This window comes from Rana temporaria, chromosome 6 (assembly GCF_905171775.1).
Source record: "Rana temporaria chromosome 6, aRanTem1.1, whole genome shotgun sequence".
Lineage (NCBI taxonomy): Eukaryota > Metazoa > Chordata > Amphibia > Anura > Ranidae > Rana > Rana temporaria.
This window is the reverse complement of record NC_053494.1, coordinates 168,546,776-168,561,464: the sequence shown is the minus strand read 5'-3', so window position 1 is coordinate 168,561,464 and position 14,689 is coordinate 168,546,776. Positions and strand designations below refer to the sequence as shown.

The 14,689-nt window shown below is 42.6% G+C and overlaps 1 protein-coding gene across 1 annotated transcript in view; it reads left to right on the top strand.

Annotated features, from left to right (window-relative positions):
- The window catches only part of MYO3B (myosin IIIB), a 332,748-nt gene that overhangs the window by 193,082 nt on the left and 124,977 nt on the right, over positions 1-14,689 (top strand). The window contains exon 22 of the mRNA XM_040358502.1: positions 2,835-2,915. Within this exon, the coding sequence (XP_040214436.1) occupies positions 2,835-2,915 (81 nt within the window). The remainder of the gene's footprint in view (positions 1-2,834; positions 2,916-14,689) is intronic.

The window sequence follows — 14,689 nt, the reverse complement described above, 5'->3', positions numbered from 1 at the left end:
AAAAATAATTAAACACCCAGAACATGATATATTTTCTGAAAACAGAGACCCTGTAGAATAAAAAGGTGATAGTTGCAAAAAAAAATTTGCACAACTGTTTATTAAATGCAAATTTTTAGGAACAAAAATTTTTATGAATTAAATTTAGTGCAAAAGCACACCATATAATACCCATTTTTGGTTAAAATATAAAAGATGAGGTTGCATTGAGAAATAGATACCAAACATTAAGGGCCAGATCCTCAAAAGAGATACGCAGGCGGATCTGCTGTTCCGCCTGCGTATCCCTGTTTCTATCTTTGGAACTGATCCACAGAATCAGTTTCCAAGAGATAGACAGAAGATCCGGCAGGTGTAATAGTTTTACACTGCCGGATCTTAAGATGCAGTACCGCGACGGCCGCTGGGGGCATTCATCGTCGAAATTACGCGTCGGGTATGCTAATGAGGAGTTACGTCGATCCTCAAAGCTTTTTCGCGTTCGCTACGTCGCCGCTACGTTAGTTTCCCGTCGCTTAGTTACACTTTTGTAAAGCAGCCCTACTTTTACACAGCAGGCATACTGCTGTGTAAGGCTCCATTCACATCTAGGCGGACGAAATCGCAGCGTTTTGTCCCGCGAATTGCGGCGGCAAATAGCGGCGTTTTGTACCGCGATTTGCGGCGACAAAACGCTGCGATTGTCCGCCTAGATGTGCCCCTAGGATGTGCCCCTCTATGGAGATGGTTCCCGAACGCCGAAAGCCGCCTGAAAAAAAGGGCCGGGACCTTTTTTCAGGTGGCAGGCAGCAGGCGTACGGCGTTCGGCGTGGAGATGTGAACCATCTCCATAGAGGGCAATGTGTTTCCAGCCCTCTGGCGGCAGCGGCGTCACACTACAGGCGACAAAACGCCTAGGTGTGAATGGGGACTAAAGTATGGCCGTCCTTCCCGCGTCAAATTTTTTAATTTTACGTCGATTGCGTAAGCCGTACGGAAATACGCTACGCGCCGCGTCGATCAAAAAATTACGTCACGTCGCGCAAAGCACGTCGGGAAATTTGCGTCACAAGCATGCGCAGTACGTCCGGCGCGGGAGCGCGCCTAATTTAAATGGGACTCGCCCCATTAGATTAGGAACGCCTTGCGCCGGACGGATTTGAGTTACACCGCCGCAAATTTCCAGGTAAGTGTGTTGTGGATCGATACCTAACTTAAGAAATTTGCGGCAGTGTAACTTAAATCTGTTAAGTTACGTTGCGCTGCGGGGCTGTGGATCTGGCCCAAAATGTCTTAAAATTGTGTGCACGTGCAATATTGCCAAAAACAATGGTGCCCAAAAATCCCTATAGGTGGTGCTTTTAAAGCCTTTGAAGCTCATCAGTTTACAGTTAGCTATTAGCTCTTGTGCTAGAATTATTTTTCTCACGCTGATGTTCACAGCGATATGTCACATGTGTGGTGTGATTACTGTTCACATGCGCATGCACACCCGAATGCAAAGGTTTTCTGCTATTTCCTTATTTTTATTTGAATATATTGGATTTCATATATATATTTTTTACTTTTTTCTTTTATTTTTATATTTCTTTTTACTTGATTGCTATCACGAGGGGTTAATAAGCCCCTGTGTGATAGCATTATGCAGGTGGCAGGTACTCTTTATGGAGACATTAGGGGTCTAATAGACCCCAATGTCTCCCCTGCCCTTCACACCATCTAACCAAGCACAGATTGGCTCACTCTTTGGATGTACATAGTACGTCCAAAGAGCTCAATTGGTTATATTAAAGTCCTGTCTGAAAATCGTGTTTTAGGTCTTTTTTAATTTGAGTCTGATGATATGTGCCAGATTTAACCTCTATCAGTATGAGTGTTCTTTAAAAAGTTTCCGCACTTTTTTTTAAACTATTAAATATAAAAAATGGATTCAATATTTTTTTCTTTAACCATATAGCTGGTTATTTATATTTACCACTGCATATAGATAAGAAATGTTTAATTTAAACATTTTTAAACTACATATCAACAAAATGATACATCAATCTTTATTTTAGGTTTTTATCCGATTTTTAATCGATTAATCAAAACAATAATCGGCCAACTAATTGATTATGAAAATAATCATTAGTTGCAGCACTAGTTGTCAGCCACCAACTTATCCTCCAAATAGGCAGGTGAGTGGTATGTAAGTTTGCTCCTCTAATGTCATTAGTATCCAGCTAGCCTTGTTGGAGGCAGCAGTGCTGTCTTTCGGCCTAGGCCGACAAGGCCCAGGCCTAGGGTGGTACTTTGCATGGGGCAGCAAGAATGCCGCCCCCACGTGAGAAAAAGCCCCCTTCCCGACCTGTCCTACTGAGTCCCGGCTTCCATGGCCTCCCTCCGCGACCGCCTTCCACGGCCTCACCCCACGACCGGCTTCTATGGCCTCCCCCTGCGACCGCCTCCTGTCTTGTTGTAGTGCGGCACTTGTAAATATTATGGGCAGCAGTAGTTTGGGCGTGCTTGGCCAAGGGGGGTGGAACGACTGGCATCCCCATAAACGGCCGGTGCCTGGCTGCATTCCATTTGACTGGCGGAGGCCGAGCCTAATGATCTCTGCCTACCTTCCTCCATGCGGCTTTCGAACATTGGCTTACACCCTTATAGGCTAAAATAAAAGCAAACTTATTAAGCAAAAAAAAAAATCAGTAGCACTTACATTTTTTATCTAATTGTAAGAGGGGAGGGGCTATGGAGCCAGGTGCAAAAAAAAGTTGTTTTACTGGGTAAAGGTACTCTTTTTATGAACTATGTTGTTTTCATTACTGCAAGAGTATGTCATGGGAATACCATGTACTTCTATGATCTTTCAGCATGGAAAGGATATGATACTCGGAAAAAACTTAAGGAAATAAGAGGCAGAAGAAATGGAGCAGCGATTGTTATTCAAGCAGGTAACAGAAATAGTAATTGAATGTTGCACATTGTTATTCCAGGGTTATGTGAGATTTCCTGCGGCTAATTAAGTAAGTCCTCCACCTAATCTAGCCTCTGTGTTAAACAAAATTTAATTTGTCATGCAGTAAAAATCGAATGCCCAGTACATGTCAGCAATCCAGACGTTTGTTTCTTATTCTCCTAGTCTTATGCCGCGTACACATGACCGTTTTTCATGACGAGAAAAATGCCATTTTTTAAATTGGTCATTAAAGCGGAGGTTCACCCTAAAATTTAACTACATTGCTCTCCTACCTACAGTCCTAATCTAGCACTGCTGCGTTGTCATTTTCTTTTAAATGTGTATCCTTACCTGTGTTCTAGATGACTTCCGGGTCTTCTTCCCAGCGGGGAGTGGGCGTGTCGCTTCTTTTCCCCGACGAGGCGTAATTGGATGCTGTGCACAAGGTCTCCTGGGAGTGACGTTAAAACACTCACAGGAGACCAGCTCGAGTGTCACGTGATGCGGGAAGCGGGTCACATGATGCGCAAAGCGCGTCATGTGACTAGGAATCCAGGAAGCTTTGCTTGTGGGATTCAACATGCCCAAAAGCAAGATGGAAAAGGCCTGCAGGATTTTTTAAAAGTTATTCTTTGAAACAAAATCGGAGCGAGTGGTCTTAGCAGCGCCTAGCAGGTGAGTAGTACCTAGCTAGCGCTGTTACAATTCTTTTGACAGATATAACAAAAAAAGTTAAACCCGCGGAACCCCCGCTTTAAAAACGATCGTGTGTAGGCTCCAAAGCATTTTTCTCAACGTGAAAAATGGGCATTAAAAATTTAGAACCTGCTCTATTTTTTCTCGTTGTTTTTCATTGTGAAAAACAGTCGTGTGTAGGCTTTAAAGATGGCAAAAAAACACGCATGCTCAGAAGCAAGTTGTGAGAATGGAAATTTACATAATCAAGACCAAAGGGTGGCGCCATTCGAATGGAACTTCCCCTTTATAGTGCCGTCGTACGTGTTGTACATCACTGCGCTTTGCTCAACCTTTTTTTTTTTACGATTGTGTGTATGCAAGGCAGGCTTGAGAAGAATCAAATCAAGAAAAATGTTGTTTTCCATGACATGAAAAACGGTCGTGTGTACGCGGCTAGGGTGACCACATTTCCAAACTACGATTCAGGGACACCCTCCTTTCCCAAAAATCAGCTTGTGATGTAACGAATCACAGCACAGTGATTGGACACAAGAGACAGGATTTATGATTTCTCCAATCACAAGCAGGGGGCGGGATTGTGCTCCTCCAGGCATTCCCGGCCAGGACAAGTACTGTCAGGGAGTAAAGCGGTGATGTGGCGGCCTTTTTTGGGGGCATCAGATTGGCCCTGGGGTTGGCTGTGTCAGTTTCATTCCGGGCCACTGTATTGTCCTGGAATGAAGGTGCCCGGGACAGACCTGCAAAATGCGGGACTGTCCCTGGCAATCTGGGACACATGGTCGCCCTATACGCGGCATTAGAGTTGAACAGTTACGATGTACAATGCTCACAATGTTTATTGTTTTAGAAGAGGTGCACTGTTAAAATATGAACTGAAAGTGTTCCCCTGACGAGATACTGTAACTTTTCTCAGGGCAAAGTGATTAGTCTGACCATTCAGAGAATGCTTTGCATTTTCTGAATAAATGCAAAGCGTTCTCTGATTAGAAGAGGTAGAGAGCAAGACATCACTGCCTTGCACTGCCTGCATGCAGACACTGTGGGGTTGATTTACTAAAGGCAAATAGACTGTGCACTGTGCAAAGTACAGTTGCACTTTGCAAGAGCAGTTGATCCAGAGCTTAGTAAATGAGCAGAAGCTCTTCTGAATTCCATCAACCAATCATGTGGAAGCAAAAATGCATTTTTTTATTTTCCTTTGCATATGATTGAGTATTCTTTGCAAAGTAAAGCTTTACCTCATTTACTAAGCTCTGGAGCAACTGCACCTGCAGAGTGCACAGTCTATTTGCCTTTAGTAAATGAACTCCACAGTTTGGCTCACTGCTTGGATGCACTGCTAGCCAGTGCTTATTTGTATACTTTGGTAAAAGAAAGGAGATAGGCAGTGTTAATGCCCCCTTTAGCAAGATTTTGGCTCACATTTGTCTTTACAGAAAGTAAAGGAAAAAGTCAACCCGGTGATTACAGAAACAGCCATTTAAAAAATAAAAAAGTTTCTAATCTTTCCCCACTCTTTAACCAATTCAGTACAGGGCGTTTTCACCCCCTTCCTGCCCAGGCATATTTTCAGCTTTCAGCGCTGTAACATTTTGAATGACAATTGCACGGTCATGCAACACTGTACCCAAATTACATTTTCTAGAATTTTTTTCCCCACATATTTTCTTTAGGTGGTATTTTATCACCTCTGCGGTTTTTATTTTTTTGCGCTATAAACAAAAAAAAGAGCAACAAGTTTGAAAAAAAACAATATTTTTTTCTATGATAAATATCGCAATAAAAAAAGAAAACTTTTTGGCCGATACGTATTCTTCTACATATTTTTGATAAAAAACTTGCATTAAGCATATATTGATTGGTTTGTGGAAAAGTCTTAGCGCCTACAAAATAGGTTATTGATTTATGGCATTATTATTATTATTTTTTTTTACTAGGCATGGCGGTGATATGCGACTTTTATCATGACTGTGACATTGCGACAGACACATCGCACACTTTTGACAATATTTTGGGACCATTGACATTTATACAGCGATCAGTGCTAATAATATGCACTGATTACTGTATAAATGAAAAAAATATATATAGTTGCGCTAGATCTCAAACTGTGATCCTGTATACACAGGAATAATAACACTCCGGTTGTCTCCTCCGCCCCCGGCTCACATGTTGATGGTCCGCTCCAGGGGGCTGCCATTTGTCTGCTGGGAGTAATACACATGCAGATTTGGGTCATAAGGGACCATTGACTCTGGTAAGCAGTTTACCTACTAGATGGTGGTGAATTTCACTTTGGTTTCTAGACTCTGTGAAGAGAGTCTAGTTCACATCTTGGATCATCACATGGGTGTTCATTCACATTAATGTCACATATGGACTCTTATGTTCATTTCTAATTTCATGCATTTCTATATGGTCACTTCATTGTTGGCACTTTTCTTTAGCATATTGCATGGTCTACATTTATTGTTTTGCACTGTATGTTATTTACACTTTATATTTGATACCTATAGAGTGGTAGTAATTTAGTAACTATCCCCTTTCAAGGGTTGTTTGAGATCTAGCGCAACTATATATATTTTTTTCACTTTTGTTCACTTTTTATGTTTTCAGTATCAATGACACTGGCAGGGAAGGAGTTTACACCAGGGGGCGATCAAGGGGTTAAATGTGTTACCTAGGAAGTGATTTTAATTGTGGGGGGAGGGGACTGACTAGGGGAGGAGACCAATCAGTGTTACTATATACTAGGAACACACAATCTGTCTGCTCTCCCCTGACAGAACATGGATCTCTGTGTTTACACACAGAGATCCATGCTCCTGCTCTGTCACGAGAGAGCGCGGGTACCCGGCAGACATTGCGGCCACCGGGAACGCACATCGGCTCCTTAGTGATGTGGTGGCGCGTGCAAGCCCCCTATACCGCCGGGAAGCTGAGGGCGTCATATGACACATGCCCAGGATCTGCGGACGTCATATGGCAATATGTGGGATGGGAAGTGGTTAAAAAAAAATATGGCTGGAGTTGTGCTTCAACAGACTGAAAGCTGTTTGGCTTTCACTAGCAGACCATGGAAACCCAACATTCATCGAATCTGCATAGCTGTGGGCTGTGTATTTTAGCCTCAGAACCCCATTGAGAATGAATGTTTTTTTTCAATGGTGACCCCAATAGATCCAGCACCTCCAAGCAGTGGTAACCTCAGACCTTCTTTTTTTTTTTTCAATTCTTTATTTTAGAAGTAGACCTTCATGACCAGTGAAAGTCTCTTTAAGTTCCAGAATAATGGAATGTGCATAACTGTTTTATTTTTGTGCGTATATAAACGTTTGTTTAAACCCTAGGCCTAGTACCCAGGAACTTAAGTGTGCGGCATTGGGCCGAAATACCATAGTTTCCAACTGTCTTTCGATTTTCCAACTGCCCTTTGCTCCTAGAAATGTCCCTGGTTTTTATTGCTTGTCTATTTCAGATTTCAAATATGGTTTCCTCTCCTTGTTACCCAACAGACAATCAAACAGACTGCGAACAAAAATAGTTTTTTGATTGGCTGGTCCATTTTAGTGAGATTGCATGTTGCCAACTTGAGTTTATTTCACAAAATTACAGGTTATTAGGTATTTAGAAAGATTTAGAGACTGCTCTGTCCTGAAATGGAATGATTTTGTAAGATGCACAGAATGTAACACTACAGTGAAATTTGACATTATAAAGTGGCACGTAAGCAATCTCGCTATTTCACTATGGTTTGGATGAACAGCCGTTACGGTTCATCCACTTTTGCGTTATACATCACGTTTTTCTGCATCGTATTTCCCACCAGCTCCAGGAACATTCTCGGGAAGATGTAGCGCTGTGTTTGAGTCACTGAGCAGGAGACCTCATTTGCATATTATCATTCATTGCCTGAGAACTAGGATGTTACTGTGACTCGTTCTTGTTAAGGAAATGGATTTGTGTATAACGGAAGCAGCGATCGAGTTGTGCCCAGAGCAGAATATATGAGAGAATCTTAAAAGGCAATGAAATGCTTTTGTTGGGTGCCTGTAAAGGAATGTTTGTATAAAACGCTGCTTGTTCCATGCAGTGCAGAAATATGTATACAGGGATGAAACATGTTTTGCTATAAATTTCAGAAAGATGGCTGCTGAAGCATGCTGACATTTGTTGTTCATTAAATATATTATTAATTACTGTTCATACTGTAGCAGATGGTTGCTACTAGTTACTAACATCCACCATATCACCCTGCTGCCAGACCTTCATATAAGAGTGATTTGCTTTCTTTTGTTTTGTTTATTTGGGGGATATAACTTGGTTGGGGAAAGGGGATATGGGATGCCCATAGAACAGATCACTTTGCCATCATGGTTATAGAATTGGTTAAATTAATTGAGCTTTTGAAGAACTAATAGACTCTAATATTCACAATCACTTCCCCTGCAAAAACTCCTGCAGGCCGTTGCTCCACCTCTGCATCAACCTCTGCATCAACCCCTGCAGACTGTTACTCCCAGGACTCCTCTCCTCCTGCACAAAACTGTGAACTATTATGCCCTGTACACACAACCGGTTTTCCAATGGGAAAACTGCGAGGAGAGCTTTTGGCCTGGAATCCCAGCCATGTGTATGCTCCCTTGCAGCTTTTCCAACGCAAAAAAAAGAGAACCAGCTCTCACTTTTCCTGCCGGGATTCCCGGCAGACTTTTTCCTGTCAGAAAACCCGGCCGTGTGGAGCAGAAAACGCCCATTTTTGTCCGTTTTCTGTGGGGAAAACTCAGATGGCGCATAAACATGGTCAGGATTCCTGAGGGAAAAGCTCTCATCAGCGCTTTCCCGATGGGAAAACCGATCGTATGTACAGGGAAAAAGTAGAGAGCAGGTTCTTGGTTTTCCCCTCTGGATTTCCGACGGACCTTTTCCCATCAAGAATCCCGGTCGTGTGTACTAGTCTTTCCGCCTCATCATCTTCATCTTTACACCAAGGATTACTCTGAATAGTCCTAGATGCTTGCTGACTTGCTGAACTGTTAAAAGGCCAGGGGCCTGCAATACCCCTTCTTGTGGCCTAGTAGTTTAGCAGCCTGACTTTGTCGGTGGACTACTGATTCCAGCTATGCCGACTTGCAAATCCTGTGCCCGCAGGACACATCGATTTGACACAAAACCCCACAGTCTCTCCTCTGGCCTCACACCCAGCTCCCCTGGAATGCCTCCTCCAGATATCCACTGTGCCTCACTCACTGACGTTCTCCTTCCCTGAATCCATGGTGAAGAACTTAACCGGACATGCGTTCCAATCATTTTTTCAGCCTCATTGTTCTAGGACACCTCTTCCATGACAGTGTAAGGATGAGGCTCCCCCCAGCTCCGGGCTCCTCCGCCAAGGCAGGCACCCCCCCCAGGTGGGGATGGGCCACATGCTGTGATCTAGAACTCCATTCTTCACATCCCCCACTGACAACTTTATCCAGTGGGCTGGACCTGAGCTTATAAATGAGGCCTGCCCCCTGCCAATTCCAGTTAGGGATTAGTCAGGGCTCCTCACATGAGCTCTGTCACTCCAATCCTCTGCCCTGCCCCTCCCCCAGAACATTCTCCCTGGAAGCAGGGAAGGCGCCCAAGAACTGAAGCACAGCTGGTCACACTAACCACTCACTGCCCCCAGATCAAAAGAAGCAGGCCTAGCCTGAAGCATAGGTCTGCCTAAATTTACCTGCCTAGCAGCTACCACACAACAGTCCTCAATTCTAGCACCTACCTATGGTAGAGGGTGCTACAATACATTGTGGTATCGTCATCAGTTTTTAAAGAGAGTGATACATGTCTGGGAAAAGAAGCTGCATTCCTTTGTCATTCCTTAAAAGGGAAAATCTAGATTGTGCTCAACTGATATCAGAATGCATATATTATGTAATATAGTAATATAGTGTATGTTATACTTCATTTAAATATTCTTGTAAAGTCAAGGTAGCTGTAATAGGATTCCACTTGTATGTTCCATGTAGCATAGAAGTGTTATCAAGCAAAGAAAAACTTTCTTGGCCAGCAACATCAATGATTAACCACTTGACCACCAGGCACGTAAACCCACTTAATAACCAGACCAATTTTCAGCTTTCGGTGCTCTCACAATTTGAATGACAATTACTTAGTCACACAACATTGTACCCAAATGAAATTTTCGTCCTTTTCTTCACACAAATAGAGCTTTCTTTTGGTGGTATTTAATCACCGTTGTTTTTTTAATTTTTTGCGCTATAAGAGAAAAAAGACTGAAAATTCTGTAAAAAATAAATGAATTTTTCTTTGTTTCTGTTATAAAATTTAGCAAATTTTGTATTTTTTCTTCATTCTTTTGCATAATGTGAAAGATGAAGTTACGCCGAGTAAATAGATACCCAACATGTCACCCTTCAAAATTGCACAAGCTCGTGGAATGGCGCCAAACTTCGCTACTTAAAAATCCCTATAGGCGACGTTGCAGGGTATTGTGGGGTATTGCAGAGTATTGTGGGGTATTGCAGAGTATTGTGGGGTATTGCAGTGTTACAGGGTATTGTGTATTGCACAGTATGGGCAGGGATAGCTGAGCATGTAGGGATTGATGGATGGCTGGATCTGTGACTGCATTTGTCACAGATCCAGCCCACAGCACTCGTGCTGCATCCGCTCTCTCCCCTCTCCTCTCACACTGTACCGTTCGGTACAGAGAGGGGAGGGAGGAACCGGCGTCATCACATGACGCCGGTTTGTTTACAAGTGATCGCTCCGTCATTGGACGGATCGATCACGTGGTAAACCGCCACCATCAGCGGCGATTTACCGTGATCCGTGATGCGCCGGGTCACAGACATTCCAGTGTGCGGGAGCGCGATTCTGGGAGGACGTCCGTGGACGTCCTCCCAGAGTTAAGGAACCGCCTTGTAGACGTCTTTCGTCTATAGGGCGGTGAATAAGTGGTTAATGGTACTATCTACCTGCCTACCAGCATACATACAATGCACACCTATGGAACAAGGGATCTTTGGGGTGACCGATGTCGAAAATCGCAACGTGATGTTAACGAAGTGTTAACAAGCTTTAAAACAAGCCATCACTGACTTCTGTAGCTGCAGGCACTGTGGAACAATAAAACCTCAAAATGCACAGCAGAAGCACCAAGGTCATTCAAATTGTTCTGTTAGGCCCTGTACACACGACCGAACATGTCTGCTGAAACTGGTCCGTGGACCAGTTTCAGCAGACATGTTCGGTCGTGTGTAGGCCCGAGCGGACAGGATTCCAGCGTACATTTGCCCGCCGGGCCTTTTTCCAGCGGGCAAATATTTCTGAACAAGTTTTAAAACATGCCCGCTGGAATCCTGCCCGTCGGACATGTTCGGTCATCTGTACAGACCTACCGTACATGTCCGAGCGGCCGCCATCCCTCGCATGCGTCGAATGACTTCGACGCATGCGTGGAAGCAGTAAACTGGCAGGGCTGCGCATGTCGCCGCGTCATCATCGCGGCGACGGCGCGGCCACGCCCCGCGTATTGTTTACGCGCGGATTTCTATATGATGGTGAGTAAAGCCATCATACAGAAATCCCCGGGCAGACATGTACGGTGAAAACGGTCCGGCGGACCGGTTTCATTGTACATGTTTGCTCGTCTGTACAAGGCCTTAGTAGTTCAACTCACCTTGCTGCAAACTCCCAGCAGGGACTCAGCCGCTGTCCAGCATTTTTAATATCTCTAAACTCAGGAGCTCAGGAGTAGAGTGAGGTTCAATGCTTCTGCTATAAACCTTGAGGATTCATTGCTCCACAATTCCTGTAGCTACAGAGGTCAGGTATTTATACATAGACTCATAGGGGTTTATTTACTATGGGAAAAAAGACTGCACTTTGTAATGTGCAGTAGCACTCTGCAAGTGCAGTTGCTCCAGAGCTTTGTAAATGAGCAGAAACTCTGCTGACTTCCATCATCCAATCATGTGCCAGAAAAATGCTGTTTTTTTTATTTTCCTTGCACGTGATTGGGTACTCTCTGCAAAGTGAAGCCTTACATCATTTACTAATCTCTGGAGCAACTGTACTTGCAGAAGGCAACTGCTCTTTGCAAACTCCACAGTCTATTTGCCTTTAGTAAAGAAACCCCATAGTGAGAGATTTACTAAAACTGGAGCGTGCAAAATCTGATGCAGGTGTGCATGGAAGCCAATCAGCTTCTAACTTCAGCTTGTTCAATTAGGCTTTGACGAAACCAGGAAGTTGATTGGCTACCATGCACACCTGCATCAGGTTCTGAGTGCACCAGTTTTAGTAAATATCCCCTATAGAACACTTCCAGATTCACCTGGAAGTATATAGTTCAGAGTTGTCCAATCCCTGCCAATATGGCTAGGAAAACAGCTTATCAAGGACAGTTATTACTCAATCTAACTGGAAGGAGTGCAGAGGTATAAGAGGTTCAAAAGAAAAAAAAAATATTTAAAAAACAAATGATGTAAAAATACATTTAAAGAACATATGAATGCAAGCAAACACATATGACACACATACATAAGTGACAATTGCACAACATATATTAGATATCATTCTGCGTGTCGTAATGAAAAGAATAATTCTAGGGTCATTAGTTATGGTTCACGCTAAATCGATTAACTGTAAAAGTTTTTAAACCATCACCTACAGAAAGTTTGGGGTATCTTGCTTGTAGATGTTTCTTGGCAGTGTGCAGTTTTAACCACTTAAGCCCCGGACCACTTTGTTGCTAACTGACCGGGCCACTTTTTGCGATTCAGCACTGCGTCGCTTTAACTGACAATTGCGCAGCCGTGCAACGTGGCTCCCAAACAAAATTGACGCCCTTTTTTCCCACAATTAGAGGTTTCTTTTGGTGGTATTTGATCACCTCTGTGGTTTTAATTTTTTGCGCTATAAACAAAAATATAGTTTAGGCCGATAGGTATTCTTCTACATATTTTTGGAAAATTGGGTTTGCGCAAAAGTAATTTTTGGGACCATTGTCATTTTTACAGCGATCAGTGCTATAAAAAGGCGTGATTTTTACTGTAGGGGGCGTGGCTTGCTGTGACACGTCACTGATTGTATTCCCGATGACAGGGAACGTGATCAATGACAGTGTCAGCTAGGCAGAACGGGGAGATGTTGTGTTTACACTAACATCTCCCCGTTCTATGTCTCCATGAGACGATCGCAGGTATGCCCGTGGCGATCGAGTCCGCGGGACCCGCGGCCTCGCTCACGGAGATTGTGGCGGGCGCTCACGCCATAGTCTCACGGAGACATAGAACGGGGAGATGTTAGTGGCAGCCAGTGTTACAGGCAGCCTAGGGAGGTGGGACAAAATACTACATGTACTTTGTCCCATGGAGAACTCAATAATGTAAGAAAATCGTAATATTTTGAAGCTTTGTTTAATACTTGTTAAGAATATTTAAATAATTGAATGTCCACAGCCTAGTTATAGATTTACCCTAAATCTGCACAAAATAGCCTTTAACTGCCTAAAGGTAATAGGATAGATCTAGAAGTAGTGTGTAAAATCTTTAAAAAAATATGTCAATGCAGATGTTTACTATTTTTCTACTGCAATACATGTATTATTATATAGGATTTATATAGTGCCAATAGTTTGAAAATGACTTTATATAACAAAGATAGACAGTACAGTTTACAATACAATTCAATACAAGAGGGTTAGCATGGCCATGCTTATGAGAACTTACAATTTCAAAGGTATGGGCAAGTGATGTTATAGATAGTAATTGTGTGGGGATGAGTTGTTTGAGAAAGTCAAATTCTAATCCCAGTGACTTTCCCTGACACTGGCTATGGTTTAAAATCATTATAAGTGTAACCGACTTTGTCTCTTATAATTAAACTAATATTAATATTAGATTAAATATTAATAGACAGCGCCTGCTCCCCCTATGAAATATACTAGATCCCAATGTGGTACTCTGTGTCTGTGGCTATAACTTATCACTGTCATAAAGTGACTTGTGATGGATATGACAAATTAAAAATGTGAATTATCATATACATGCATACATAAAGAATTGTTTAAACCAAAGTCCAATGTGGATAAATTTAAATTTAAATTTAAATAATTTAAAGAAAATATATAAAATCTTTGCAGTGACATTTAACGTGCATATAGTGATGGCTGTGCAAAACAAAGTATTTTCCTTGTGAAAAAGTACTGTAGTGCTCCATGTCCCATAGGTGTTAATGCATCCACCTCATGGGGGCTGTTAAAAGATCCGCACTCACCAGATATGTTGGACTCCCTTACCTTATAGCACGAGGAGACTACTGTGCTTGTAGATCATTAATGGTATATGGAAAAGGAAACTCCTCATAGAGTAACATTCTCAGATGATTTATTGGAAAACAGCATCATACATAATACAAATCCATAGTTTGATGTTGGTAAAACTGTCAATAAGACAGAACTGGACATCACAGAAGACAAAACATTAATGGGGACCAATCCCCATATGATATCCTCTGTTTGCTCCTTCTATGGTGGATTACCACCGATGATGACTCTGGGGCTCCAGGGACAAAATGTGCAGTCTGCGGTATATGGAAAAAGAAACTCCTCATAGAGTAAAATTCTCAGATGATTTATTGGAAAACAGCATCATACATAATAAAAAAATCCATAGATTGATGTTAAAACTGTCAATAAGACAGGACTGGACGTCACAGAAGACAAAACATCTGCCCTCGTGTGTGAGTTGTGGTCGCTGCTTACAACATATCGTGCGTTCCACTCTCTGGGCCGGTAGTGACATATGGGAGAATCAGGTACAGGAAATCACCAGGGATTTTGCACTTGAGGACACAGGAGTTTTAAGCGTTGGTGTGTATGAGACCTTGCAGAGAGTGGTTAGTGACATCTGTTCTCTGGTATAAACGAGCCCCTCAAATTAGTAATTAACGTAAAATTACATTTACTTCAATCAACTCATCACATGCTAGTAAAAATCCTGTTTTTTGTTTATTTGTTTGTTTTTTAATTTTTCTTGCGCTTCATTGGATATTCCA